The sequence below is a fragment of the Equus asinus genome, chromosome 5 (assembly GCF_041296235.1).
Source record: "Equus asinus isolate D_3611 breed Donkey chromosome 5, EquAss-T2T_v2, whole genome shotgun sequence".
NCBI lineage: Eukaryota > Metazoa > Chordata > Mammalia > Perissodactyla > Equidae > Equus > Equus asinus.
The window spans coordinates 25,212,385-25,240,250 of NC_091794.1; the positions used below are offsets into that span (position 1 = coordinate 25,212,385).

A 27,866-nucleotide genomic window follows, 5' to 3' on the forward strand; every position below is an offset into this window, starting at 1 on the left:
CCGGAATGCACTGTGGCCTCCCTCACTTCCCTCGGCGGCAGCTTCCATCCCCTCCGGGAGTCCCTTCCAGGCCATTCTGGCTCACAGAAGGCCAAGCGGGGAGGACTCAGCTCAGTTCCTGGGACAGAGGGCACTTCGCTTTCTTTTCTCACGGCCCTGTCTCCCTCTCTCCCTCTCAGGGTCAGCGTCTGTCTCTCTCTCACAAGTCCACATGCTCACTCTCTTTCTTCCTTTCCTCTCGGTTTCTGCTCTCACAGTATCCTCCTCTCATAGCCCTGTGTGCCTCATCTCTCCCGCCTCTCTCTCTTCCCTCTTCAGAACCCACAGCCATGTAAACAGGAAGTGGTTAAGAGGAAAAGAAAGGGGACTGTGCTGGAAAGCCTTTGCTCATTTGGGTGATTTCTCTGTTGTCACTGAAGTTGGGTCTTGTCTGTGTTCTGGAGGAGGGAGAGACCTCTGGGTGAGGGCCTGGGCCTAGCTCCTGGAATTCTCCAACAAACATCTTAAAAAGCGCAGAAAGCCAACTCAGAGCTTATGTGCTTCCGTCGTGTGTGTGTGTGTGTGTGTGTGTGTGTGTGTCTGTCCATCTGTCTGTCTCATGGGCCCTGAGATGCTGCTGAGCCAGGGCAACCAGGATGAGATGCCACAGTCCTGCCCTTCTTAGCATCAGGGGAGTGTGTGGAGGCCCCTCTCCAAGCCTGTGGCCACACAGCAGGGGGGCAGGGCCTCACGGTCACAGACACGCTGGCACTCACACAAATCTCCACAGAGAACCAAAGCCTGACCTCTTTGTGGCCAACACATACACAGGTCCCCAAAGGGTTGGGCCTGTCTGCCTGGGGCTTGCACAGGAAAGGGAAATCCCTCCTAGGAAGCGCTCTTTCTGTTCCTTTGCTGACAAACAGGTTAGAGTTACATAATGGGCCCTCCCCTCTCCTCACACGTCCCTGCTCGCCTGTGCTGTGCTGCTGGGTGTTCTCAGGGTGTCTCCGAGTCTGGGCCCCGTGGGAATGTGCCCCTCCCACCATTTTATCCTTCCCTTCCGTCCACAGGCTTTGGTTCCAGAACAGAGATTCTGAAACGCATAGGCTGTGTTCCCAGTTCCCTTAGAAGGAATCTTAGCCTGGCTCTGGGCACCTCGGCAGAAACTAAATAAGCCTCCAGGGGCAGGAGGGAAGTTCCTCTTGACAAGTTGTGTCCTCCCCATGGGCTTCTTGAGCCTGTAAACACAGTGTTCTCTTGCCAAGGATGACTGGAGAGCTTGCCCACTAAGGGCTGCCCCTCCCACAGAGACAGCTCAGCGCTTCCGTGCTTAACACCAACCCCGGAACTCAGCTCCCGCAGCAAGTCTCCTCAGACCAACTAGGTCCTCTCCTCGTCACTACCTGAAACACCTCGGAACTGCTTGGGTGGGGACGTCTTCTCTGAACGGTGCTACTGTGCAGTCTCAGGTACCTACCTGTGGTCCAGTTTCTTCATCAATAAAAGAGGGATAGCGCCTTGTCTGTTGGATAGGATTGGGGAAACTCCTTGTAAATATACAATAGAGAAATGTATGGTTTACTGCCTTCAAGAAATTCCTAATTTCACGGAGACATCAAGCCATTAGAATCTCCTAACACTAGAGACACTTGATGGAATACTTACAATAGGCCAGGCATTGTTCAAAGCACTTTACACGGATCAGCTCATCAGTCCTCCCCATAACCCTCTGCGGTGGTACAACTATTATCGTAATTTTCAAAGATATGGAAAATGAGGCACAGAGAGGCTAAATAATTTATCCAAAGTCACACAACAAGTAGGTGTCAGGGCGGGGATTTGAACCACATCTGTTTGACTCAGGAGCCCATATTCCTAACCACTACATGTACTGCATCTCTAGTATAATTCAGTCATGATTAAGCGATAAAAATTAAAACAACACATAGGATAAATATCCAAGGTGACCCAGGATGTAGTATAGTTAAAAATGTGCAACAGACCCATCCACAAGGCTGGCTCTTTTAATCACTGATCATTAGATCACTGTTGGCCTCCTCTGTAAAGGGCGGGTGATAGACTAGGTGAGCTCTCCGGTTCCACCAGAACTGACATTACTGTTCAAGGTCAGGGCAGGGAGAAATTTGGAGAGCCTGGGACAGGCTCCAGCTTAAGCTATAGTTTTGGAATTAGCCAAGGGGAGAATGGATTTGGGGTGCAAAAAAAGAGCATGACTTCATTTGTGAGGATGAATAGAGAGAGTGGGCAGCCTGGAGGGAAGTACTTGAAAAGGAGAGAGACATCAGAACGGGTAGCAAGGGGCTAGATTTAGACAAAGGTTTGTTGTATGTATGTACCTATATATGGGTGGGTGGATGGATGGATGGACGAATGGATGGATAAATAGATGGATAGAAGGGAAGGAAGGAAAGAGGAAGGGAAAGCAGAAGAGAATGAGGGAGGGCGGGAGGAGGATGACGGTGGAGGAAAGTGGGCCTGAGTGCTAGACTAAGGAGTTTGAGCTTATCCTTTAGGCCCCTGACACTAAACCCTTATCACCTGAGGCAACCTGGTGGCCTTGCCTGGACGCTGCAGCATTCTCCTGGTTGATGTCCCATCCTGTGGTCCGCCCCTTCCTCAAGTCAGTTTCCATGTGGCCTCCTCAGCCATTTTTCTACAACGTAAACTAGGTGATGACGCTCTTCTGCTTAAAGCCCTTCAACGGCTCCTCATCACCTAAAGTCCAGCTCCTATATTTATACTTTGTGCACAACATACAAGGCTGTTCACCATCCAACATCCCAGCCTACCTCTTGAGTCTCTTCACCTGTCCCAGGCACCCCAGGTTCTGGCCATTCCAAACCACTCACAGCCTCTAAAAGGTGCTGAACATTAGCATATTTTTGTTTTGACACAATCACTTTGCGGTGTGGAGAGCAGACGGACTAGGATGGTGGCAGTGGAGATGGAGAGAAGATGAATTTCAAAGAAATAGAAGAGTTAGGTCAGTGGACAAGACGTGGTGGCAGATGGGATGTAGGATTTGTGGCAAAGGTAGGAAAAAGGAAGACTCCTGGGTTTCTGGCTTGCATGAGTGGATGAAAGGTGGAGACAGGGGAAATCCAAAGAGAACCATGACTGGGTGGAACCATGAGATCATCCTGAGACTGAGGTCCATTGGACCCATCCAGAGAAGACGTCAAGAAGGCAAATGGCTAATGGGAGCTGGGGAGCAAGTGCGTGCAACTGAGCAACACAAGGGGTGAGGGAAAGTATGGGCGTGATGGAATTCCCTAGAGAGTATGGGGAGAAGACGGCCAGGTCACATCTTGGATGATCCCAGCACTGAACAGGTTGCTTGCAGAGAGGGATCCTGCAAAGGAGACAAGAAAGTTGTGACTGAAAGTGGCGAGAGAGCATTTCACAGCGGGCACGGTCAACAGTGTCAGCTGCTGCTGAGAAGTCAAGTAAGATGAGGGCTGGAAAAGTCTATTAGATGTAGCAGGGAGGCCATTAGGGACCTTTGCTGGAATCACAGGGCTGAATCCAAATTGGACTGAGTGGAGGGCTGAGTGGGAGGTGACAAATGAAGACAGCGAGTGTAGACAAGTGTTTTCAGAAATATGGCTGTGAATATGGAAGAAAGAGGAGGTGACAGTGAGTGGGGGAGGGGAGGTTAAGGGTTTCTCTTTTCTATCCTTTCCCCTTTTTTTACGTCTAAGAGACCTGAACTGAGCAGAAGGACTTAAAGGGAGAGTGTAGATGTCTAATTACTTATCACACGGCCGTATTTGTTTACTCATTTGCCGCATCTCCTTAGCCTGAAAACCCATACAAAACCAAAAATGGTGTTTTACTTTTCTTTGCCCAATGCCTAGAACGGTGTCGGACCCAGAATAGTTGCTCAGAACGTGTTGTTGATTGTTGGAGGCTGTGAACATCATCCGGACAAACCTGAAGCCCTGGGGGAAGCCATCCAACACTGGAAATTAGAAAAAGAAGAGAAGTATTATTGGTGCTTATAAACTTAGACATGATTCTTGAGATATTTCAAATTCTTAACACATGTCCAAGAAACCCAGAGACATGAGGGTACCATAATGAAAAAAAGGACTAAGAATTCTCTTTCCTTTGGCAGGACATGGTCATGGTCAAGCAGAAGTCACAGGCCTTGCACCCCACTACTGTTCTTGCATATTCAGATTTCTCTAGCAAAAGGCTCTTTAGAGATGTGAACAATAATGCATCCTTAGTCTTGGGGCCAGCTGCTCCTCTGTCCTTGACTTAGTGTCAACGAACCAGCCCTGACAAGGTCAACTGATGGTGCTTCCTAACAGGCAGTGCTCTGGCAAGCCCCTCACCCCTTGACTTCATCTGCTGGACCACATGTTGCACTCTGTATCTCAGCAGCAAAATCTGATCGCTACTAGACAAATAAGCTGATGTTGCTTTAAGTTAAGCTTCTCTAAACTCAACATTACTTGCTGAGATGACAGCCCTGGCTAGAGAGCTAAGATTCCACTGTCAAAGGCCACAGAGCCCTCTCAAAGGAATCTTTGCCTTTCTGGTCTTAGCACCTGGTTTCTCAATGCTGATACCTAGCTGCCAAGTCCTCTAATTACTACTGCATTTCACACGAGGGTGGCAGGGAAACGACTTGGTCTCTGGCCCAACTCTATCAGTCACAGGGAGATGAAGGCAATGGAGGGAAGATGGAAAAATCTGTGTTCCTTAATGAACTCACCTTTCCAGTATCTGTAGTCTGTAAACAGCTGAGTGAGATGAACTATAGTCCTAATAGGACCCCGAGAATGCTGACTCAGAAAGAAAAACAGAAGGCCTGTGGCCAAAAGAAACAGAGGTACCTCAGAGCAACATCTTGAGTTTGGCTTAACCTGCCCAATCTGCCTGGCAGGCGCCTCTGGGGAAAGGCCAACCACATCTGGAGGGACATGAATTTACTACCCTCTTAGTTACTGCCATAGGATGAGAGGGTTACTATTTTCAACCTGGAAAACTGTCATGTTATTGTGGTTGGTTCACAGTTGCCATATTCCACCCTCAGTTGGCCACTGTTCAGAGCCTGGTGCAGCACTCTCAATGGGCAGAGTTGGTCTGGAACGTCCCATGAGTGCGCCACGCTGAAGCTTGCCTGGCAGGAGCCCAGACAAGCCATGAGACGGCAGGAAGCAGCTGCCCAGAGAAGAGCATCCCCTGAGGGTTAGGAGAGATGGGCTTTTCTTAGGTCAAGGTTTTGGGCCAACCGTGGGTAGGGAGTGTGGCCAACATGCCAATCTTCTCAGCCACAGCCTCCCCCACATGGGTCAGATCAGTAACAGCCACATCAATCTCCTGGTAGAGTAACAAGAGCTAAATGAGATCATTCGTGTCAGGCGCGTCTTATAAATTAGAATAGGCTAGCAAAGGTTCATTTAAGGAAAGTGGGTTCAGCATAATCAATAACAGCCAGATGCCCACTGGGTACTAAGAGGAACACTCTGTGCCTTTCAACACATAGTAATCGAAAACCGACGGGCACCTCAGCTGGTCCCTTGGTCCACGTGTGTCCTTCAGCCGGGTCTGCTGTGTCTGATACCTCCTTACGTAACCCAGAGAAACTCGCTTAGGAAAACACAGACTAAATGTTTCCTAAAATTTTGACCAAAATAAAAAGCACTTACTTATTAGGTAAGTGTTGGAAAATGTGAGCTAAATGCTTGGGTGGTGGCAGGAAGGGCCAAACTGGTAACTCAGATATTTGGGAAGGGTCTCAAACTCATCAAAACAAGTCAAATTAGACGGAAATGAGGTTAACTATTTACTTGCAGGATTCTCCCGGTCTCGATCTATAAGCAAGAATCGCAAGGAGCTTTAGTCCAAGTTCTGGACTTCAGTTTTCCCAAATGTAAACGGTCAAAGCAGGTAACACACGGTTGACCACTATGAATGATGGGTGGAGTTAAGAAAGGCATGAAAGGCAAATAATCCCACTAATTAGTGCTTGCTCAAGATGAGTGCAAAATACTAACAGATTAGCCTCAGTTTGTTTCCAAGGAAACATCTCAATGTAGTAAAAAGGGCATTAAAAGAGATTCTCCTTGCATTATTACATTTGCCTATTGCTAAAGGTCAACATTGTCTTGTCAAATAACTACCAACCTGGGATGTATATTCCTTTAGCTTAGGGATGGTGGGCTCATCTGATCAAGACTTTTGGGGGGGTGGTTGTGGGCTGGGGTGATAGGAGGCCCACACCTTCAGGTCAAAGGGCAACAGGGCAGGCTCAGGAAGGTGCCCTGAGAGAGGAAGCAAAACTTCCAGCAGGTTGGACTCGCTCGGAGCAACTTCCAGACACCAGCGAGCAGTTGGATTTCAATGGAGTTTCTTAGGTCAGTGTGCTGAGAGTCATGGAAACTCACCCCAAAGGAAAACAGGGCTCCATCCGATCCCACTCCCGCCGAGGCACTGAGCAGCAGAGGCCTATAATCAATTATGCCACAGTTTCCAAAATCAAGATCAAACTCAACATAGAGGCTCAACACCCAAGAAATGGAACCAAAGGGGCCTTAGCAATAACTATTTCAGTCACCACAGGTCTCTCCTAGACTTCAATTTAACTAAGAATGGAAAATTTTCTAACATGTTATTCTATATCAAAAAGCTAATACCATTCAAATCTATTCATGACTAAGAGCTTATCTTTGGCATTCTCATGGTCTTCTGGAATTTTCCTTTGCTTTTTAAATTTCATTATTTCCTTCACAAGCCAAACTTCATGACCTTAAGGATCAGGCCTGAAGTTTAAAGGCATGCCCAGAGTCTTCATCCCAGGGTCTCCTGTTTGCACACTTTCTTTTCTAAACAGAGAGTAGGGCAGTGAGGTGAGATTCAATGGTTAGATTATTCCATTTTTCACAATCACTGGTGAATTGTTGCTTAAGATGTTTCTGGAAACAAGATATATGAGAAGTTAGCAAGGGCAGTAAGAAAACTCCATTCCCAGAGCTCAACTCAGAGCTGGAATAAGGCAGGTTCTCAAAATGGCTTCCCAACACTCTCCTTCTTGTCTTTCAAGATCTCATGTGGGGCTGGCCCCATGGCTGAATGGTTATCACATGCTCCGCTTTGGCAGGCCAGGGTTTCGCTGGTTCAGATCCTGGGTGCAGACATGGCACCGCTCATCAGGCCGTGCTGAGGCAGCATCCCACATGCCACAACTAGAAGGACCCACAACTAAAAATACATAACTATGTACTGGGGGGCTTTGGGGAGAAAAAGGAAAAATAAAAAATGTTTTTTTAAAAAAAGATCTCCTATAAGTCTAGACGTGAAGGTAGAGGCTTAAATGTTTCATATCCTCATTCTTCACTCCCAGAAAGTTTCTGAGCAGTGGAAAATTCTAGGAACAACAAATATTTAGAAATTAATTCAAGACTGCAAGCACTCCAACTCTACCCCTGGCCCCCAGTGAAATACTTGGCATATGAGGAAGGCTCAGTGAGCTCTTATTGAATAATATGAATGCAGCAATCTACCTAAAACAGAATGACCCTCAGAGAGAGCTCAGTTTCCATATCTGCAGTTGCACCAAGATCAGATCTTATTACGCTCTGGTTTTCCCAAAGAACCTTCTCCAACCACAAGCTACACGAGGCTGGTTGACTCCAGAGCTGAGCAGCCAGCTCACCTGGTTCACGTGGCTAGTCTGAAAGAGGCGTTGTTTCCTTATATGACTAAGCCCTAAATCTTGGTACCTTTTTGCCTTTCAAGTGAACTTGAGCAATGTCTGGATGCAGGTGGAATCCTTAGAGAATTCCTGACCTTGGATGCCTGTTTTGATGCCATGAATGTCTCTGATGCTTATCTCCGTGGAAGAAAATGTTTGTCTGGGAAGGGGTGGGGTGCCCAGGTAGTAACATTAACTCCACACCCCTGGTGGAGAGGCAGTGTGCCTGCAGCCTTGTCCTATTTGATGCGCACAATAACCCTCTGGGGTATTTGACAGGTAAGAAAATCTGTCACAGAGGGTAAGTCAAGAGTCCAAGGTCACAGAGGTAGAAGGGGGCAGCGCCAAGGTTAGAAACCAGAGTTGAACATGCACTCATCCCCAGCCATCCCGGTAAAGGGTCTTCTGTGGAAGTATCTTTTCTGGAAGTATCTTCACTAATTATGGGTGTATCACTCCTTATAATCATAATTATTTAAGAATCCTGTAACAAATTCTGTTCTCAGAGCCACCATATTCTGAGTACTCCAAAATGGAATATGACTCTCTTGGCCTTTGCCTTCACATACATAATTAGGATTTATCTAACACTAGAAATGGAAAAAGGCTATGTAGGATATTTCTTTGGGGGAGAGGGGCCCTTTGTCTAGAAGATACATATTTTGCATCCTTGTATTTGCAAATAGCATCTGGGTAACCATCAACAAACTAAGCAGAGATTAATATATGTGAAAAAACCTGAAGTTTTCTAGGTTCTCCCACCAGAGGCACAGAGTGGTAGCAATCCCACCAAGAGGCCCCTTTCTTGGGAAATTAAATGTAAATCTTGATTCATTCAAAAGGTACCTTTAGAGGCCTTTTTCATGGAGCCACATTCAAGAAGGTCCTATAACAAGTCATTTATGAAATATGCAAATTGCAACACAGTGACAGAAGGTACAGCTGTGACCATAGCCCAGGAATGGCCACCAGGATATTTATTCTGAGTGTGAAAATTACACTTCTGGGGGGAAAAAAACAAGATAAATATGGTGAGAAGTACTTTTATAAACATATCTGGATAACTGTTGCCACAAGAGGTGTGTCATTTGGCAAGACTCAGGAAGTCCAGAACTAGACTCTGACGTCAGAGGCACTTCTATCTGGAGAGGTTTAACAGAACCTTGTGAAGGCTTCTGGAAACCATCAGCCCGGACCCAGCACCTATGTTTGGATGCTGGCTTTGGCCACTAGGAATGATGCCACTAGCATCACTCTCTATTTTTTTATGTTTGGGAGAGAACTGCAGATGCCCCTTGACCTCTAATGGCCTGCCACGTATTAAAGGATTTATATATGTATATAAATATCCATTTATATATGTGGATAAACTGACCAAACAGCCTATTAGGTGAAGTAAAATGTACGAGAGCTTACTTAGATGTACCTCTGGGATCTCACAGCCACAAGACCAAAAGGGTTCTGTTCAAAATTCTATAGCCTATTTGACTTAAATTTTCTCAAGATATGAAACCCAAGAAGTAGGTTGACTATGAGCAAATTCTCTGGCGAACCCTAGCATGGCCACTGTAAGTACAGACGCTGCAGAAGGCCCCAGGGCTGAGACTGATTTCAACAGTCCACCACCGGGGAGCTGCTCACATCCCAGGAAAGGCACTGTTTGGGTACAGAAACCAACAAAGAACAACAAAGTTTGAGCAATAATCTTTTATTACTTTAAAAACAACGAAACAGACCGTGTCCTGCTTCCATGTTCTATTGGTAAAGGGACTCTGACGGGTCAACACTTTATGAGACTCGAAAGAACAGAAATCCTCACAATGGTCCCATGAAGCTCCCTCTGCACACACAGGAATAGTCTGTGGACAGACCCATTCTCTAAGTTATGTTGCCTCCAGAAACCAGAGGGAGGCACACAACCCTGACTGCATGCATTCCCATGACAGTGTGTCACAACAGTAAGAACACGGTTGGTCAACTGCTTCCAGACCTTAGTCTGATTTGCTTCACTACTAACTTTTATGATGTATAACACATTATAAGCCTGTAATCCTCTTGCATTTTCCACTCAGTCCTGTCTCTTGTGGCGGGGCAGGGGCGGGGGGGGTGGGCGACGGAGGTCGACGGGTACAAGGACTATAAGCCTCTTATTACAGAAAGACCAGAGAGAAGTGGCAGGAGTTTCTCCAGGATGTCCCCACCAATTCTAGCCCTGGTTCTGCCTCAGCCCCCGTTTGAAGACAGACCACAACCACACAGGCCCCCTTGCAGGACAGGCTGCAGGGGAAGCGGGTGAGAAAGACTCTGAGAGAATGCTAAAGTGAGCTGCTTGTGAGTCTGAGTCAGCATCTTCAAGCCCAGAGTGGCTGTTGGGAAATAGACTTCTCTCCCACAAAAACCCCAAATGCAACAGTAATCCAAGAGCTCAAAACCAAAGGGCACAATTCCAGAGCGGGAGCCACAGGCTGACGATGGGTGCCAAGGAACTGGGGGCTGGAACCCCTCACCCACGTACTCACAGCTGCCTCCCCAACAAGCTGTGGCATTTGAGAGACAGTGAATGAAGAGCTGGGCGCTACATCGATGTGCAAGGAGCTGCTGTACTGATGTGTTATCAAGTCCTGTCCAGAGCTGGGCTCAGTGTTAAGTTCTTCCCAAATGATCAAACACAACAATGACCTCATTCTAGAAACTCTTTGCTCCAGGAAGACTTGGATAGCTTCATGTTTCAACTAGTTGTTCCTTTTAAAGTGGAGGGGTGGAGAAGGCTAACTGGGGATGCAGTGGAGAGAGTCAAAATGTTCTAATCAATGATGTATTAAAGTAATTCAACTTCAAGTACTTCTTTGGATATAACATTCTACAAAAAAAGCAAAATACAAAATTGTATAAAACCACAAACACATATACACATACTAACTTAGAAAAACGTTTAGAAGGAAAGATACTAACCTCTTAAACTATGAGTGGTGAAATTATTAACAATTTATTTCCTTCTACTCTTCAGAATATTCTAGACTTAAGAATAATCCTCCAGTTGTCTGACTGAGCACACAGCTTTGGAAGGGATGCATGTGAACTAGTGTAGGTGAAAGGAGTTCCTTGTCTGGTTCGCCAGGTGGTCCAAATTAATCCTGGTCACCAAGGAGACAGACAGCACAGAGTGACCATACATCCACTGACCTGCCTATATTTTTCAAACTTTCTTTAAAGACCGTGTATAGCTTTTCCAATGGGGGAAAAAGACATCGCATCTCAGCAATCCTGAGAAGTCTGTGACTTGAAGCACCAAGCACATGGGGGCCTCGAGGGCTTCTCGAACCTTCTGTTTCTCCACCCAGGGACACGACAGTCTCCCAGTCCTGCAGGACTGTATGGAGTGAAGGGAGCAGGAGAGAAAGAGCATCCAGCATCTGGCAGAATTCTGAAATGCAAGATTAACTCAGTGTGGATTCTGGCAGTTGAACAAGAGCTGCGTATTCACTGAGCTACAGAATATTCCTGGTTCCAAAATGACAAGTTTTCCCCACGGAGGCCACTCACCCCTCATCTACCACCTGCCCTGCACCTCCAGGCTCAGCGCTGTACTCAGAGAAACGTAACATCTGAGAGAGGAAGCAGAAGCGTCTACCACGCACTTGGCCATTTCCTGCCAAGCACCACGCCAGGTCCTTTCTCTGTGTCTTCTTCTTCACTTCTCAAAATAATGCAGAAACAAGGGTGTTGGGTCATTTTTAGAGACAGGAAAACCAGAAGTCCAAGACAACCCCAGTGGCAGATCAATTATGGGGATGGAATTTGCACATGTCCTCTCACTTGGAAGTCCTGGCTCCCAGGCAACATGAACACAAGCAGCCCTCTGGATGAAGACATATCAGAGGATTATTTCTGGCTCTTGAGGGGAACAGAGGGACAGTTCTGTGATAATATTTGCTAATATGTTTTACAAAAGCCAAAGGACTGCTGAAAGCCAATTACAGACACTGCCGGCTTCCTGGAGCTTTTATGGCGGCTGCTGAAGGGAATGGAAACTCCATCCCCCGCGCTGGAACTCCTTAGGCAAAGCCGGCTGCCTGCACACGGGGCAGCAGCTGCGGCTCCCAGAGGAGTGTGGCACTGACTTGTAAAGGAGTCAGTGGTCAGCAAGTCCTCCTTTTGTGCCAGGCAACACACAAGGGGCTTTGCACACACTCTCTTAGTGCTCACAACAGCTCTGTGCCCAAAGTGACACGAGCAGCATGTAGTGTGACTGGATTCAGACCCAGGTCTGTCTGATCCTAAGCACTGATTCTGGTAACCCAGACAGAAAAGTTCAGCTAATCCCCATCTATCATCAATCTGACAGAGAAAGCGGCTCTCTGTTGCATGCTTGGCACACCCAATCCTAACTCTTTGATGACATTCATATGTCCTGCACTTTCTGGAGCAATTCCAATTTTGGACATGTTGGTCCCATGGCACCCATGGGTGCATGAATACCTGTCTCACAATGCCGTCAGCCCCAGGGAGCCTCGCTTGCTAACCACGTCTGTGCCACCCTCAGCGCTTGTTTCTCCCATGGAGGGACGGTCACCTCTCCCACAATCCAGATCATTTGTGAGTTCTGATTTGCTTCACGTGTTTGTGCTTTATCTTCCTTGTTACACTTTAAGTTCCTTTTAAATCAACGCTTCCCAACTGGAAGACCGTTTCCAAGGAAGGAATCTTGCAAACAACAGAACATACAGCAATAGGAGAAACTACAATCTTGCCTAAAATCGTTCTGCTTACTATATTAGCAGGAGGCACAGTGTTGCACAGAATGACCCTTTTGAGACACGACTTTATAGTATGTCATCAGAAGGCAACTCCCAGAATGGGAACTGCCCAATTGTAATTTAACTGGAATCCAGTTAAAGTCCTATGCTTAGACCCAAAAACTTAAGTGCTCAAACATGACACAATAAAAATTTAGCTTGCCTATATAGTTCGTTCCAAAAATTAAAAATCTTCAACTTTTGGTAGTAAAGTTAAAAACAAGCTTGCTAGTATAATGTAGTTGTTCAACAGGACAGAAAAGTGCACATATTGTTAGGATGTGTTAATGGAAGTGGCATGTCCAGATCACGGGGAGTGTTCAGCTGAACTCTGGGCTGAGCGCTCGTTACCTGGAATGACGATGATGTGCTCAAGTGAGATGCACACTTAACCAAAGGATACAGCTCTCAGGGAAGGAAGAGACTTGGTGTCTAGCCTGGATCAGAAAAGACTCTAAGAGAGAGACATAAAGAAGCTTTCAGGTGTTTGACAGGCTGTGATGTGGAACAGAGAGTCTAGACCACAAAGGATTGGGTGGAAGTTACTGAGAAACAGTTTTCTGTTCAATGTAAAAAGAAACTTTCAAACCATGTCTGTGGGAGGAAGAATGATGGTCCCCAAAGATGTCCACAGTCTAAACCCCAGAACCTGCATGGGTGTTACCTTTCATGGTGAAGGAGACCTCGCAGATGCGATTAAGGCACAGATCTTGAGATGGGGAGAGGCTCTTGGAGCATCCTTGTGGGTCCAATGGAATCACAAGGCTCCTTACAAGAGGGTGGCAGGAGTGTCAGAGACAGAGATGTAACAACAAAGCAGAGATCAGAGTCAGAGAAGGGCTGAGGAGGCTACACTGCTGGCTTTGAAAATGGAGGAAGGGGCTACAAGCCAAGGAATGAGGATGGCTTCCAGAAGCTGGAAGAGGCCAGACAACGGAATCTCTCTATAGCTTCTAGAAGGAATGCAGCCCTGCCAACACCTGGATTTTAGCCAAATAACATCCATTTCAGACTTCTGACTTCCAGAACTGTAGTAAAGTAAATGTGTCGTTTTAAGTTTGTGGTAACTTGTTAGAGCAGCCATAGGTGATGAATGCGATGTCTAACAAGGAAATAACCACTACCTGCCCCAGTGAGCTCCCTGTCCCAGGAGGCAATCAAGAAGACACTGAACACCTACCTGTCAGGAATACTATGCAGGTAAGTCCCGGATGACCCAGGGCAGATCCCTTCCACTCTGAGAGTCCACATCTCATGGCAGTGCCTTCTCCTGCTTTCGTATTTGACACGCTGGTTGCCACCCCCAGGCCCGGTCACGGGTCAGGCTTGCCCTCATCTTCTCCCAGGAGAACCATGGTAATAAGAGGCTTGCTTTGGGGGATGCCCTAAGGGCACCTGGGCCTGGGCCTGGCTCAAAGCGAAACTGCTTGCCGGGGCACTTACCTGAGCAGAGGACTCCTTTGTTCCTGGCGCAGGAGAAGTTGTCGCACTCGCAGAAAGGCCCATAGATCTTCCCGAACTCACTCTCGAAGCAGGAGCACTGGTTGCAGCTGCACTCCCCGCGCCCGCTGCACAGCGGCTTGCCCTCCGCCTCCCGGCACAGGTTCTGGTACCCACTCGGGCTCTCCCCTTCCTGGCACTCGCAGCGGGTACCCAGGTAGCTGGGGTTGCACTCGCACAGGCCGCAGACGTAAGTCCCGTTGCCGCTGCACCTGGAGCTGGCCGGCTCCCGCCCTGCGCTGCAGCCACACTTACAGTTGTAGGTGACGCCCACCTCCAGGCTGTCCCGGAATCCCACGGGCCGCAGGGTGAACGTGTGCTCCGCGTGTCTGCCCGGGCAGCTCCGAGCCTCCACCGACACCTCAAAGGATGCCTGGGCAGTAAGAAGAGAGGGGACATCGTGGCCGTGGCTGGGCAGAGCCTCTGGGGTATCTGCGTTGGCCTCCCAATTGCCCAGGGGCCTGGCCAAGGACCGACTCCTCCGAGGTCCTTGATGGAGAGCCCAGCCACAGCCAGCGCTGTCCAGGCACAGGGAGAGCCACTGCAGCGGCCCGAGGAGGAAGAGGCCCCAGATCAGCAAGCTCCCTCATTTTACTGAGGACAAGAACATTCGGGCATGCCGACATCTGACAAGCATTGTGCCTGGTTCTTTAAAGTTCATTGTCTCTTTTAAGGCTCACAACCCTGATGGAATGGGCTTTGACAGAAAGGTCAAAAGACACACTCAAGGTCACACAGCCCTTTTCCTCTTTCTTTTCATTTCTATCCTAGCCTCTCCCTGTCACCATTTTGAAAGTCACTCATTCCACAGATATTACTGGCTGCTCCCCCTGTGCCAGGCACTGCACTCGACGTGCTCCCTGAACTCACGGGGAGCAGGGGTCCACACACCCGGTCAACTGCCCATGCCAAGAAAAGTTTCCTCGCCTGCTGGAGAAGGGACGAGATGACCATCCTGGTCACTTCCAGAGCGTCTGTCTCGTCACAGACACACCCGAAGCCTCCCTCTGCCCCAGTTTCTCCTGAGTGGTCCTCGCAGCTGCGTCTTTCACAATCAGCCCACGGCCCTGAGGTCATAAAGAGCCATCACTGATAAAACGCACTGCACACGCAGACAGACCTTTTCTTTTTAAACAAAACGCATAAAAAAGTGTTGCTAACTCTTCATCGGTTGCCTTGGCAACAGGCAGCAAGGTGGACCTCACTGGCAGACGGCACTGCAGGAAAGATGCCCATCAGCTGACCACACGGCTGGGATGTGAGGAAAGCAAGGAGCCTACTTGCTGTGATTCTTCAGGACTCCTCCCTGCCCCTCCTCCCTCTGAGAAAGGAGCAGAGTGCGTTAGACTCACCCAGCACCGCCTCAAAGCAGCGCACTATGGAAATGCAGACAGGGAGCTGGCGAGCTCTGACCACACGCCATCCTGAGGGGCTTCTCCCCTGAATGGTGGCGTTCCCTAACAGAGGCCTGGGCCCACTCCAGACACTGACTCACCACGTCCGGCCCAGATGTCTTTGTTTTTCAAAAGACTCCTCATTTCATTCTGAAGCTCAGGATGGGTTAGGAACCGCTTTTAGCTATTGTTATTCTTAATTCCATTATTTGGGTTGGAATAAAGCTGATTTTTAAAAAGTCATCAATAACTTGTTTATTGGGCACTGTTTAAGTAATAATATATATTTTTGGAGAGCACCGAAAACATTTTTTTCTAAATGTTCTACAGATCCCTATCACTTTGGGATCTTTACTAATTCTAAAAGGTCTCCCCTCAGATTCTGTGACATCTAGGGACACTGCAGGGTGGGGACAGAGATGTCTGAGACTGAGCAGGGCAGACCCAGCTCTCGAGGGCCTGGACAGAGTCCTGCTTGGCAGCAAGCCATGGCTCCATGGGACTCAACAAGACACCCAGGAGTCAGTGCTAGCCAAGGGGTGTCACAGGAGATGCCACTGGACAGGTAAGCTGAGGACAATGACCAGGAGCCAGGGTCAGAGGACATCAAGCGAGCTGCAGACAGTTGGGACTAGCCCACCTCACCCTCCATGTCTATGTGAGAGATTGAGGCAAAGGGAGAGATTGACAAAAGCAAGTTCAAGACAAAGTTCTAAGGCCCTGAGGTACAGGTGCGCTCTCGAAGTAAGGAAATAAGATGGGGAGCCCACCCAGGCACTGAAATCTGCCCAGTGACAACAAACACTAATGGCTACCAGATGCCGAGTGCCCACAAGCACTGTGCTGGGCATTGCCAGGAGCATCTCATTTACATGCTCTAGAAGGAGGCACCTCATCTACCAGAGAGAAATTGGACTTGGTGGGGGGGGGGGGGGGCGGTTAGGGTGCTCAGTGCTAGTCGCACAGCTGGGGAGGGGTGGGGCCGGGCCTGTGCTCTCCTTGGCACGTCACCTCCTGAAAGTGGGGAATGAGGCAGACGTCCAGTGTCCAGAAGGAGAGGCAGCCCAGCTCACTGCAGGGACCGCCAGAGGCTGCTCCCCATCTTCCTGCCTTGGGCTGGGGGTGACCTGAGCCTGCAGATGGGAAGGGGGGAATCCATGCCTGACCGATGCCCCACCATGGGGCCATCAAGAACGCAGAACTGAACATCCCTCCCTCCTGTGGCTCAGAGAGAAGCCGTGACTCGCTCAAGGGTACTACTCCCCAGGGCTACAACTTGGTTGGACTTGTTAAATGAAAAGCTCTTGCTCCCCAAAGGCATCTGTGGGTGGGAAATGGAACAAAGTACAAAGAATAACCTGGACAAAGAGCCAAAGGCATTTAATTATTGAAAGACTATGGGGAGTGCCCATCTGTGAGATAACCTTCCCCCAGGGAAACCTGGCTGCGTCAGGGGATGAAGAGAGAATTAAATCTCCCAAGTCTTGCTGATATGTCTGTGTCGGCTGGGGAGGAAGTGCAGAGGCTGGGGGAGCCCCTGAGTCAGTGCTGGCAGCCAATCGCCGAGGATGTAGAAGGGCTCCTGCGCCATCTGCCCAGCTGGGGCAACAGGGCGGCCCTGGCCCTCGAGCAGGGCGTGGTGGCTGTCCTTAGTCCTAGCTGTCGGCTCTATTTCAGCCCCCAGGGCTCAGGTCCTGCTGGGCACAGGAACGCTATAAAAAGCACTGGGAGGACAGCAAGTAAATCTGTTCTATTCCCCTCCTTTCAGAGTCCATTTCCCTGAAAGGAAAGGATTCAGGGAGTCTGGCCGGGGCTGGAACGAGGCTTCTCTTTCCTGTGGACTCCAGCTGAGCCTGAAGGCTCCCCAGTTCCTGGAGACGTTCCATTCTCCCACTCGGAGATTCCAGAGGAAGGTCACGGACATAGCAGCACTCCCTCCCGCCCAGTCTTGTTATTTAAACCTCATTGGGATGCTCCTGGTTCCCCCACAGGGCTGCTGGCCTGATCCTCCCTTTCAAAAGGGCTGCCCAGCTCCCACCCCAAACCCACCAAACCCAGGGCTGTGCAGATGCCAAGTCTACTAGGAGCCCATGGAAACAAAGCCTGGGCATGGGCACGGGGTAGAGAGCCCCGGAGGAGGGGACAGGAGCGGGGGACATCGTGGGAAGACTGTGATGGGGCTCACTGGGTCCTTTGTACTGGGCGTTAGTGCTTGCGGCACAGTCAGCCACTTGCATACTGATTTGTCACACCAGTTCATGAGAAAACTGACTCCCAGTGGCCAGGACCACTCACTCAGCCCTTACTGGTGTTGGGACCAGGGCAGGAAAATTAGGGAAATAACTGAGATCACTGGAAAACAGAACTTCATTCGATTTGGGACTTCAAGCTTTTAATTAAGGAATATTTCTCTTTGAGGACAACCTTGTCCCTCACCCCATGCCACCTCTCCTGCCTCTTGCCTGGAAGATCTCTTAACCCAGCGAACACAAGGAGAGTCACAGCACCATGGACTCTGGTTGGAAATGGCCACAGAGCCTCTGCCTGCCCCACCACCACCCCTGCATGTGGCTTAAGTTACAAGGTGAGACCTGCCTGGCTGCCATTTGACCCAGCTGTCCCAAGGCTGCCCCACACATGGGCCATGTCCTCATCCACAGGCCAGACCCTGAGGTACCTGACGACAGTTACATCTTGTCGGCTTTCCCTAATCCCTCTTCTCCAGGTGAGTCCCAGGGCCCCCCTGCTGTGCTCTGCACTCCTGCCTACCCTCCTTGCCAGTCCCCGATTTGTCCACAGCCCTCCCAACTCGTGGCACTAAAGAATGGAAGCCACCTGCCAGATAACAGCCAGATGGCTTAGCCTGGCAGTCCTCCCAGTATAGCCAAGCCTGCCTCTGCAGCCCCAGCTCCAGCCACCCTCCACTCAGGCCCCAGCCCACTCCCCTCAGCTGCTTCCCATATGCAGGAGGGCGATGCTCTTTCACGTCCTCCCAGACTCACCTGCTGCTCTGCACATGCTATGCCCACTAATGGGACCTCCCCACTCTCCGTTTCTGTGTCTGGAAAACTCCCAATCTTGCTCGGAGCCTCAGCTCAAACGGCGCCCCCTCTGCAATATGGGGCCCTTCTTCCTTGGAGCTCCCACAGTACCATGCCCAGCTTTTATCCCCACCCCTCATCACCCTCCATTGGGTTGACTCCTTCGTGTGTATATTTTCTCTACCAGATTTGTCCTTGGGACAAACGTCAGGAGGGAAATGCCCACATACTCAGTAGCAAGCTTGGTAGCCAAAGCTCAAATGTAAACTCTTTGGAGAAAGTTCAGCCTGAGAAGAGGAACAGAAAGTCTGCCTTCCTGGCCCAGGATTAAGAAAATCAGACTGGTCCCAGCTGGAAGCGCCACTCTCCTTCAGCAATAAGGCGCTTGAGGGAAAGCCCCTGAGCTCCCCCGCCAGGGCCAGCTCCGTGGGCACGTGCCTGTGCAGTCACACATGGCCCCACACCCAGAGGTTTAATGCTCTGCTGCTGTCACCTTGAAATTCTTAATTTCTGAACAAGGACCCCATATTTTCATTTTGCACTGGGCACTGCAAATTACGTAGAGGGTTCTGCCTGCCACTGCCTCCAGGGCCCTCAAAGAGCTTGCTTCTCGTGGCCTCTCGGGGCCTGGCATGGCCCTTGAGAGCAGCATCATGTCCTGCTATGACAGGCGAGTGGCCGCTGCTCTGTGCCAGCCTGTCTTCATCAACAGAAGACAAAACCCCAAAGCCCTTGCAGCGGGGCCAGGGGCCATGTGACTGAGCCCCTTGGACAGCAAGACAGCACTGGAATGGTGGAAGGAAGCAAGGAGCCAGCACGGGACTTGTGCCTTTGGGCCCGCTGCTGTTTCCACAGGACCGTGGCCCAACGGATGCCAAGGGAGGCTCCCAGCTCGCCCGAGGGGAAGAGCTGTCAAGGGCGGTCAGGGTAGGAGAAGCACCATCTTCTCTGTTTCAAATGCTCTGCACATCATCCGAGTACATCTCAGATTTTTCACTGCTGTGAAAAAAGTCCCACTCAAAATCTTTATGTCTTCTGGACAATGTCCCTATTTTTCTGAGGTATCCTAGCAAAAATCAAAATTTGTACACTAGAGCATCCATACATAAGTGACAAGGATACCACCTTGGGCTTCTTTGGAACTCTTTCTTCAAGGAACACAGAAGAGGGGCCCTGGGACTCGCCTGGAAAAAACACAGCCTTTGGCATCAGTAGTTTCAGATTTGGCTCCTGGTGCCTGAGGCATCCCACCAGCAGGACTTCTGGCAAGTTGTCTGGCCACTCCTGTGAGAGTGAGTGCCTCAGCCTTTCCCACGTAAAATGGGGAAGCAATGTCCACCTGACACAGCTGCCGCAGGAAGCAGAGGGGGCAGCAGAAAAGCCCCCACCACAGCACTGGGCGTATTATACATCCCCACAAAATGGGAACTCATGCCGTTCCCTCCGTGATAAGCAGGCAGTGACTGGGGAGATGACTCAGTCTGGAGCGAAAAGACCTTGGTTCCAGTTGCGAACCCATCGTTTGTTAGCTGGATGATCTTGGGCAGGTCATTACAGCCCTAAATCTCAGGATCCCTGGTAGCAATGAGGGAACTAGATGAGGAACATAGAGCTGACTCACTGTCTAGTTTGTTTCTAGTCCTTTCTGAGACATTTCCCTCTTATCCATGAGGGATGCCAATATAGTCATGCACCGCCTAAAACGTTTCTGTCAACAATAGATCGCATATATGACAGTGGTCTCGTAAGATCAGTATCACGTGGCCTAGGTGTGTAGGAGGTTATACCATCTAGATTTGTATAAGTAACTCTATGATTTCACACGACGATGAAATCGCCTAATGGTGCATTTCTCAGAACATATCCCAGTCATTAAGCCACACAGGACTGCATTCCTATAACAATTTCCCCTTTTTTGCTTAAGGCAGCATAAATTGGCTATAGTTTCTTGTGTGCAAAAGGAATTCCAACTTTATGCTGTCATTATCAACCAACACCAGTTACTTTGACCTTCCGGGTTTCTAGACAATTCATCATGATGCTGCCTGTCACTTATCCTTTTAAAAAAAGATCTGAATGTAGAAGCCCAGATGCAGTCCGACCCACACAAAGAAGACTGGAACCATTATCTCTGGGGTTTGAAAATGCTTCTATTAATGTAGCCTCGACTGGCATTACTTTTTTTTTCCAAAGCAACACTGTTTATTCACATTAAGCCTTTGAGAATTAGAATCTGCCAGATGCTTTTCTTAAAAACTACTATTAAATCAACTTCCCTCTACTCTATTAATATGCTAAACTAAATGCAAGAGATTAATCCTGATGATTTCAATCCAGCTCACTTTTGAAAAATATTTTAAAATCTCAGTTTTCCTCTTTTATCAGATAATCTGTTTTCTCCGTCTTTGTGACCTTCCCACCTCTGATAAGCGGGCCTTCCATGAGTTCAGCTCAAGCCAGTAGTAAACACGAACAGACAAGAGACATTTGGAACCTCAGTCAAGTCCTCCCTCTGGCTGGCATTATCAACACTCTTAAAAGGATGTTTGCTCAGCTACAAATCTGCCAAATTATGCTGTCATCAACCCCCAGTATTTGTCTTCTTCATAAGGATGTCATCTGAAATTGTCAAGAGCCGTCCTGAAAATCGGGCATCTGGTGTGTGTGCTGCACACACTCTTTCTCACCTCTGTTCCACTGTCCCTATTTCTCCAAGTAAAGGATTCCTTGTTTGGGTGCTTTTCACACATCATTTTTTAGCTTTCCTGACACACTGCACCAAATATTCTATCCATAGATCTGTACAATTCACTTACACATAGTTTTATCTGGTTATTTCTACCTCCTTCCATTTTTCATAACTATCTCTTTAAACCCTGGAACAATAAGGCTTTTCTGTTTTTTAAAAAGTCATTTGGATTGATTAATCATTAGAATTGATCAAAAGAACATAAATATACTGCAAATTTTGACAAGAATTATAAATAAAATTTTATGGGGCCAGCCCTGTGGCCGAGTGGTTGAGTTCGCGTGTTCTGTTTCGGTGGCCCAGGGTTTCGCTGGTTTGGATCCTGGGCACGGACATGGCACCGCTCATCAGGCCATGCTGAGGCAGCGTCCCACATGCCACAGCTAAAGGACCCGCAACTAAAGTATACAACTATGTATTGGGGGAATTTGGGGAGAAAAAGCAGGAAAAAAAAAAAGAAGATTGGCAACAGTTGCTAGCTCAGGTGCCAATCTTCAAAAAATAAATAAATGAAAATTAAAAAGTAAAATTTTATTGGAAGTGCCTCTTTAATGAAATGAGGCTGTCCCCCACCCAAATAGTTGATGTATGAGTAAAGTAATATTACTTTTTGCTAAATAAGACAGGCATCAGCATCAATTACATTCCTATTTTTTATTTGCACAGATTAAACCCCTTCCTCTTCCAAAAAAACTTATTCCCATAAATAGGAAGATGGGGGGGGCTGGCCCCGTGGCTGAGTGGTTAAGTTCGCGTGCTCTGCTTCGGCGGCCCAGGGTTCGGATCCTGGGCGCGGACATGGCACTGCTCATTAGGCCACGTTGAGGTGGCGTCCCACATGCCACAACTAGAAGGACCCACAATTAGAATATACCACTAGGTACTGGGGGAATTTGGGGAGAAAAAAGCAAGGAAAAAGAAAAGAAGATTGGCAACAGTTGTTAGCTCAGGTGCCAATCTTTAAGAAAAAAAATAGGAAGATGGGAATAGAAGTTTTGTTACAGCAACGTCACCCGGTTCTACGAGTGCCTTCTGAGTTAATGCCATAAATAATCAATTTTAATGATCTTTCATCTGACAACTTTATTAGACCTTCTTTCATTTCTTTAAAAAAAGCAAAAGAAACTTTGAAAAAACCTGTCTTAGATTTGTCACCCAGTCATTAGAGTCCTTTACTTTCTCAACATTGATACCGTATTTTCAGTTGTCCCCTTACTGAGGCAAAACACCACTGTAAGATTTAGATTGGGTGAGAGTATGCCTGTGTGTTGTAAAGTAGGCAAAGGGTAGTTGTGAAAGGGGAGGAGGGTGAGGATCAACTACGGAATGTGAGAAAACCCCAGAAGACCAGCCATGCAGCTATACCTACATCTTCTTGAGCTGTTTCCCTAGAATCCAAGGTCTAAGTCTGCTTATACTCACCTTGGCCATTGATAGTGCTTATGAATGTCCACAAAATACGGTTATCTATTTTTAAGGTTCCTGTAATTCTTTTAAGGGTGGAAAAGAACTTTCTTTCACTGTCTATTTTCTGAGCAATGAAACCGTAAACAAAGCAAGGAATGGATCTCATCGTCTGCTTCTAGCAGCAGGAACCTCTAGAAGATGTGTAGACAGCTCTCCATCACCACTCTGCCTGCCTCTGTGCCTGTGTTTCATCTGTGTTCCCATCACCCATATATCCTCTTACCTCCCTCAAGTCCTTGGTTTGGTACACAGGTGCACATCTTTACAATGTTTCTTCCCCATCATTTAATTATATCCACTAATCCAGACAAGGCATCTCTATGCCTTCCATTGCTGTAGAGTTCTCTGTTCCATCTCATCAAATCGGAAGAGGTGGATGGTTTTCTTCATATTTTACAGAAGGGGAAGTTGAGGGTCAGATTATCCAAGGCACAGAGCAAGCTCTAGAAGACTAGGAATGAAGGCCAGGTCTCTTAGATTCCCACCCACGCCCTCCCACCTGATTTCATGCCTGTCAAATGAAGGTAGCAATGGTTTAAAACACCAAGGGCACAAGGTCAACTTGAGGAACACTTAGGTGGCACTGCACCGAGGGCTGTCTATTGACTGGAGCTTGTTAACAAGTCCACTTGGCACCCTGAAGACACAACACAGACCAGCGTTCGGAAAGTCTAAGGATGCTGAGTTGGACAACAGAATACAAACTCCTACAGAACTCTAAAAAGTCATAAAAGTTATCAGAAGCCAAAGAATGATGACCAGGGCTAACAAGTATAAATGGAGGGTGAGAACTTACCGTGTCCCCTATCTTTAGGCCCTCGCACTTCCTCTGACCAGGGTAGGATACACCATCCTGGCAGGTAGCAGTGAAGACGAGGTTAAGATCCTCAGGCTGATCCCAGACTGACAGCTCCACCTTAGACCGGATGCTCTGAACAGAAAGAGGAGATGAAGCCAGAACCATTGAGTAAAGGCTGCAGCCAAGATGCTCTCCGTGCTGGTTCTCTGATGCCCACATGGCTTCCTCTAACTCAGGAGACTCAAGACAAGGCAAGAGCCAGTGGGCTTGGTTGGCTGTCCCTCCCTCATCCCTTTCCTTCTCTCCACACCCACATGCCGTCTTGCTAGATGTGGCCTGAGGTCTCCCTCTGTGAGCTCAGAGTTGATAACGGTCCACCTGCCATATGATAATTTTACCTGCTTCAAGGGCTGAGGCCCTGTCTCTGCTTGCCTCTCCAGAGTCACCTCTCACCCCACCCTCAGCTTTTGGGTCTTTACACGTGCCTAGGGGAATGTTCCTTTGCTCAATGGCACTTCTCTCTTCTCTTCCCCCTGGCTAGCTCCTTCTCATTCTTCAAAAGCAGTTCAGCAGACACTTTCTCCCAGAACCCACCCTATCATTCTTCACATCCACACTCATCCCCCAAGAGAGGAGGTCCACATTCAAGAGCTTTGAAACTACATTCTGAGAGAATATCACCTTATGTGTGGATTATGTCCTCAAGACAGTGAACGAAATAAAAATGAAAACAAAATTACCTACCAGGATAGAAAAAATAAAAGACTGAAAATATCAAGTGTTAGAAAGGATGTGGAGAGACTGGGGCCCTCATACCACACTAATGGGAGTGTGAACTGGTACAATCCTGAGAAAAAACATCAGGCAGAATCTCCTAACACTGAGGCCGACCTTAGACCTAGCAATTCTCTCTAGGACTATACCCAACAGAGATGTGTACTGACCAGAAGAAGGTACAACAGCACTGCACACACTGTTCACAGCAACACTGTCTGTAACAGCTAGAAACTGGAACAACCCAAATGCCTAGCAACAGTAGAACAGATTTTTTTTAAAAAATGCTGGTGTGTTCACAGAATACCGTACAGTAACAAGAACGAATGAAATATAACTACATGCCATGACACAGATGAATCTCAAATATAACATTGCCCAAAAGAAGTCAGACACAAAAGCCATATATACTTTATGATTCTATTTATATGAAATTCAAAAACAGGCAAAATTGGGGATAATAATGGAAAAGAGAATGATAGGGGCTTCCGGGAGCCAGTAACATTGTTTTTTGTCCTGGTGCTGGATTCTCAGGTGTATTTAGTGAAAAGTTTGTGCAATTTTCGGTATGTTTGTTAGTTTAAAAAACTGCCATTGAAAATCTCTAAGGAGGATGTCCTTTGGAGATTGAAGTCAAATGAAGTAACTGGCTTGTATTTAGGGGCCATATCTTACCAAAGAAATTTTTATACACTAAATACACGCAGTATAGCAGGATGAACACACTCTGAGAGGCACATGGATCAACCAATGGCCCTTCAGACTCCCACCTCCCTTCCCAGGTCTGCTCCAGGGAACATGGCGCTGAACAGAACGGCTGGCAGAGTCGCCTCTCGCTCCCCTGGGGTTTCTTTTCTTTCTTTTCTCTTTTTCTTTTTTGCTGAGTATGTAGTGTTAAACTTGAATAAACTAAATATGCAGTTTTCCCAACAAATTTACAGCTTGTTGAAAATATTCTCTGCAAAAAATAGCCTTTCCCTTTGCAACGAATCATCTAAGTGCTTCTACAACTCTAAAAATACTCTCTTAAATCCACTTCCTCTTGTGTCAGCCTCAACTGGCAAAGGGTTGTGAGAGATCTACTCGGCACACACAGCATCTCCTGCTGAATGTGATTAGTTATTTAGAAATCTGTTTTCCCACTGAGTTGTGAATTCCAAGGGCCATACTATATTTCTCTCTAGGACTCAGCACAAGCTTCTGTAGAATGAATGGATGGATGGACAGATGGATAGATGGATGGATGGATGGACGGATGGATGGAAGGAAGGAAGGATGGATGTTTTAACAGCAGCTATGCTAAAGGACTAAGGCCTAGTTGAAGAAACTTAAAATTATTTTTGAAAGACAAGGTAAATTTAAAAAAAAATTTGTAATTGTGAATAAGTATGAGGATGAGGCAAAACAGTGTATCATAAAAGGCATAGGTAGATTAGAGCTGTGTAAAAAATTACTTGGGATCAGTCAATGAAATATGAGAGCCTGTGGCTCATGAACAAGACGTTGGGAGGAAGCATGAGCCCTCCCCTCATCAAGACCTGCTGAAGCTGCTATCTGGAAGTGTTAATGGGGAATTTGGCAGAGGGACAAAGATCACTGGGGACTGGGACTCCTATTCAATGAATCGGTAACTATAATGGATGGAAATTGAATCCTATGTTTTATTCTGGCCCTAAGAGCCCAAAGCCTATGTTCTGATCTGAAGTTTGTATTATTCTTGCTCTCCACACAGTCTCTGGAATCAGAACACTTAGGATGTTACCGGGTCAGGAACCGTGGAGATTATTCAGTTTAAATCTCATTTTATGGAAGCAGATACTGAGGCCAAAGGAAAGGGCTCATCCAGGGTCAGTGAGCTGCCAGAGGCAGGATCAGAACCAGGCCTCCCTGCAATGCTCCCTGTGATCACCCACCTGATTCTCACTTCTTTCTTCGGAGACCTGTTCTGACTTTGGAAAGTGTGGGTGGGTAGGTTGTACTCTGGTTGTTAAGAGTCAATCTCCCCTAAAAGACTATGAACTCCTGGAGGACAGGACTGTGTTCTGTGCACGGTTTTATTCCCAAGGTGCAGCATGACGCCTGCCACACATCAGGCCATTAATATATAGTTGTTGAATGAATGAATGGATGGATGGATGGAGTACAAGATATAGCAGAGGATCAAAGCCACAGGCAATGCAGTTCTTACGCATGAAGACTTACGTGTGACTCCTGAAATTCAATTACCTCCTACCAGATCTGCCCCTGAGGATGATTCCTTACTCCTCATCCTAGGACAAGGAGACAATGTCAAGAATGTCAGAAGTTTAAAGGTTATTAAATACTCAGTCAGGCTAGGTCACATCTGCAATGCCTTTAAGTCAGGCCAGCTGTGGAGTGGTGGGAGCAGACTTTATGGCAACAACGAAAATAGAAACATGTGCTCCACGAGGAGAAACATATACATGGCCTCTGATGTCACCCTCCACATGCAACTCTAGTGGTTTCCAGCTCATTCTGTTCTTTCCCCAGACTGAGATGAGATCCCAGTGATTTCTCTCCCAGTCCTACTTCCCCTTTCTCAATGTGACACAGTGCTGGCGTTTGGGGGCAGGGAGCGGGGTGGGTGCACCCAGGGCTCTATCTCTAAGCTCTGGAAGAGAAGCTCTCATCAGCAACTATGGGACAGCAAAGCTCCACACGGCTAAATTCCCTTGGGAGGACTCAGTGATCTCTCACCATGAAGAATTTGGGAAGGCAAGAAAAATTTTTCTAAGTTCAAGCCCAGAGTTGAAGATTTCACACTATGAAAGTTGCATACAACAGACTCAATGCTACAGGGTGTTAAATTAAACATACCCTTTGCATTTGCTAGCTCCTCAGCCTAGCTATATACCACAGCCATTTCATCTGTTACATGTGCTCCAACCAAAGTCCTTTCAGAATGTCCCACAGATGGTTTGCCAGCTCTCTAGGGGAGGTAAAAGTCAACACCCACACTTAGTCATGTGTTGCATGACTCATATGAAATCCACCGCAAAACGCTGAGACGGTAAAGTGACACAGAGAAATGGAAAGAGCCCGGTTAGAGATATGCTTGGACCCTGTCCCATTGGGTTCTGGGTTCTGGGGAGGCCACCAGCTCTGGTGAAGATTTACAAGTCAGAGATCAGAAAAAAGGATGTTACTATGTGGGGAAAGGGGTAGGAGAGGAGAAGGAAGTCTTTAGTTTCTTTCAACAGGAAGTTCTAGCAGTGAGGAGGAATCAGAGAATTTGTGAGAGGAAGACAACCCTTAACTGCAATAGAAGGTGGGGGCGGGGGATGGGGAGGAGGGAGGGAAAGCTAGTCACAAATCCTCACCGTCCCCCAACTCACCACCTTTAGGACGCTGAAGCTCCAGGAGACCAAGGCGCCTGGCCCTACCCCAAGCTCCGGGGTTGCCCCAGTGCGAGGGCATTACCTACGATCCTGGTCTAGTTGAGCAGCATTTTGTAACTCAACACAGGGCTGGAGCAGTAGGTTGACAAAGTCAACACTGGAAAGGCAGAGTTCCAAATACTCATTTGTAAATTATTTGCGGTGGGGAAGGTAAGATGTTTTTTCTCACATACATGCGATGCCACAGTGGTTAACTGGGTTCCCACGTTAGCCCACCAA

General features: G+C 47.8%; 1 protein-coding gene across 1 annotated transcript in view; it reads right to left on the reverse strand.

The window, feature by feature from the left end:
- The window catches only part of ITGB5 (integrin subunit beta 5), a 108,210-nt gene that overhangs the window by 17,706 nt on the left and 62,638 nt on the right, over window positions 1-27,866 (reverse strand). The window contains exons 9-10 of the mRNA XM_070509087.1: window positions 23,452-23,586; window positions 13,948-14,377 (exon numbers count right to left, since the gene is read on the reverse strand). Coding sequence (XP_070365188.1) covers window positions 13,948-14,377; window positions 23,452-23,586 — 565 coding nt within the window. The remainder of the gene's footprint in view (window positions 1-13,947; window positions 14,378-23,451; window positions 23,587-27,866) is intronic.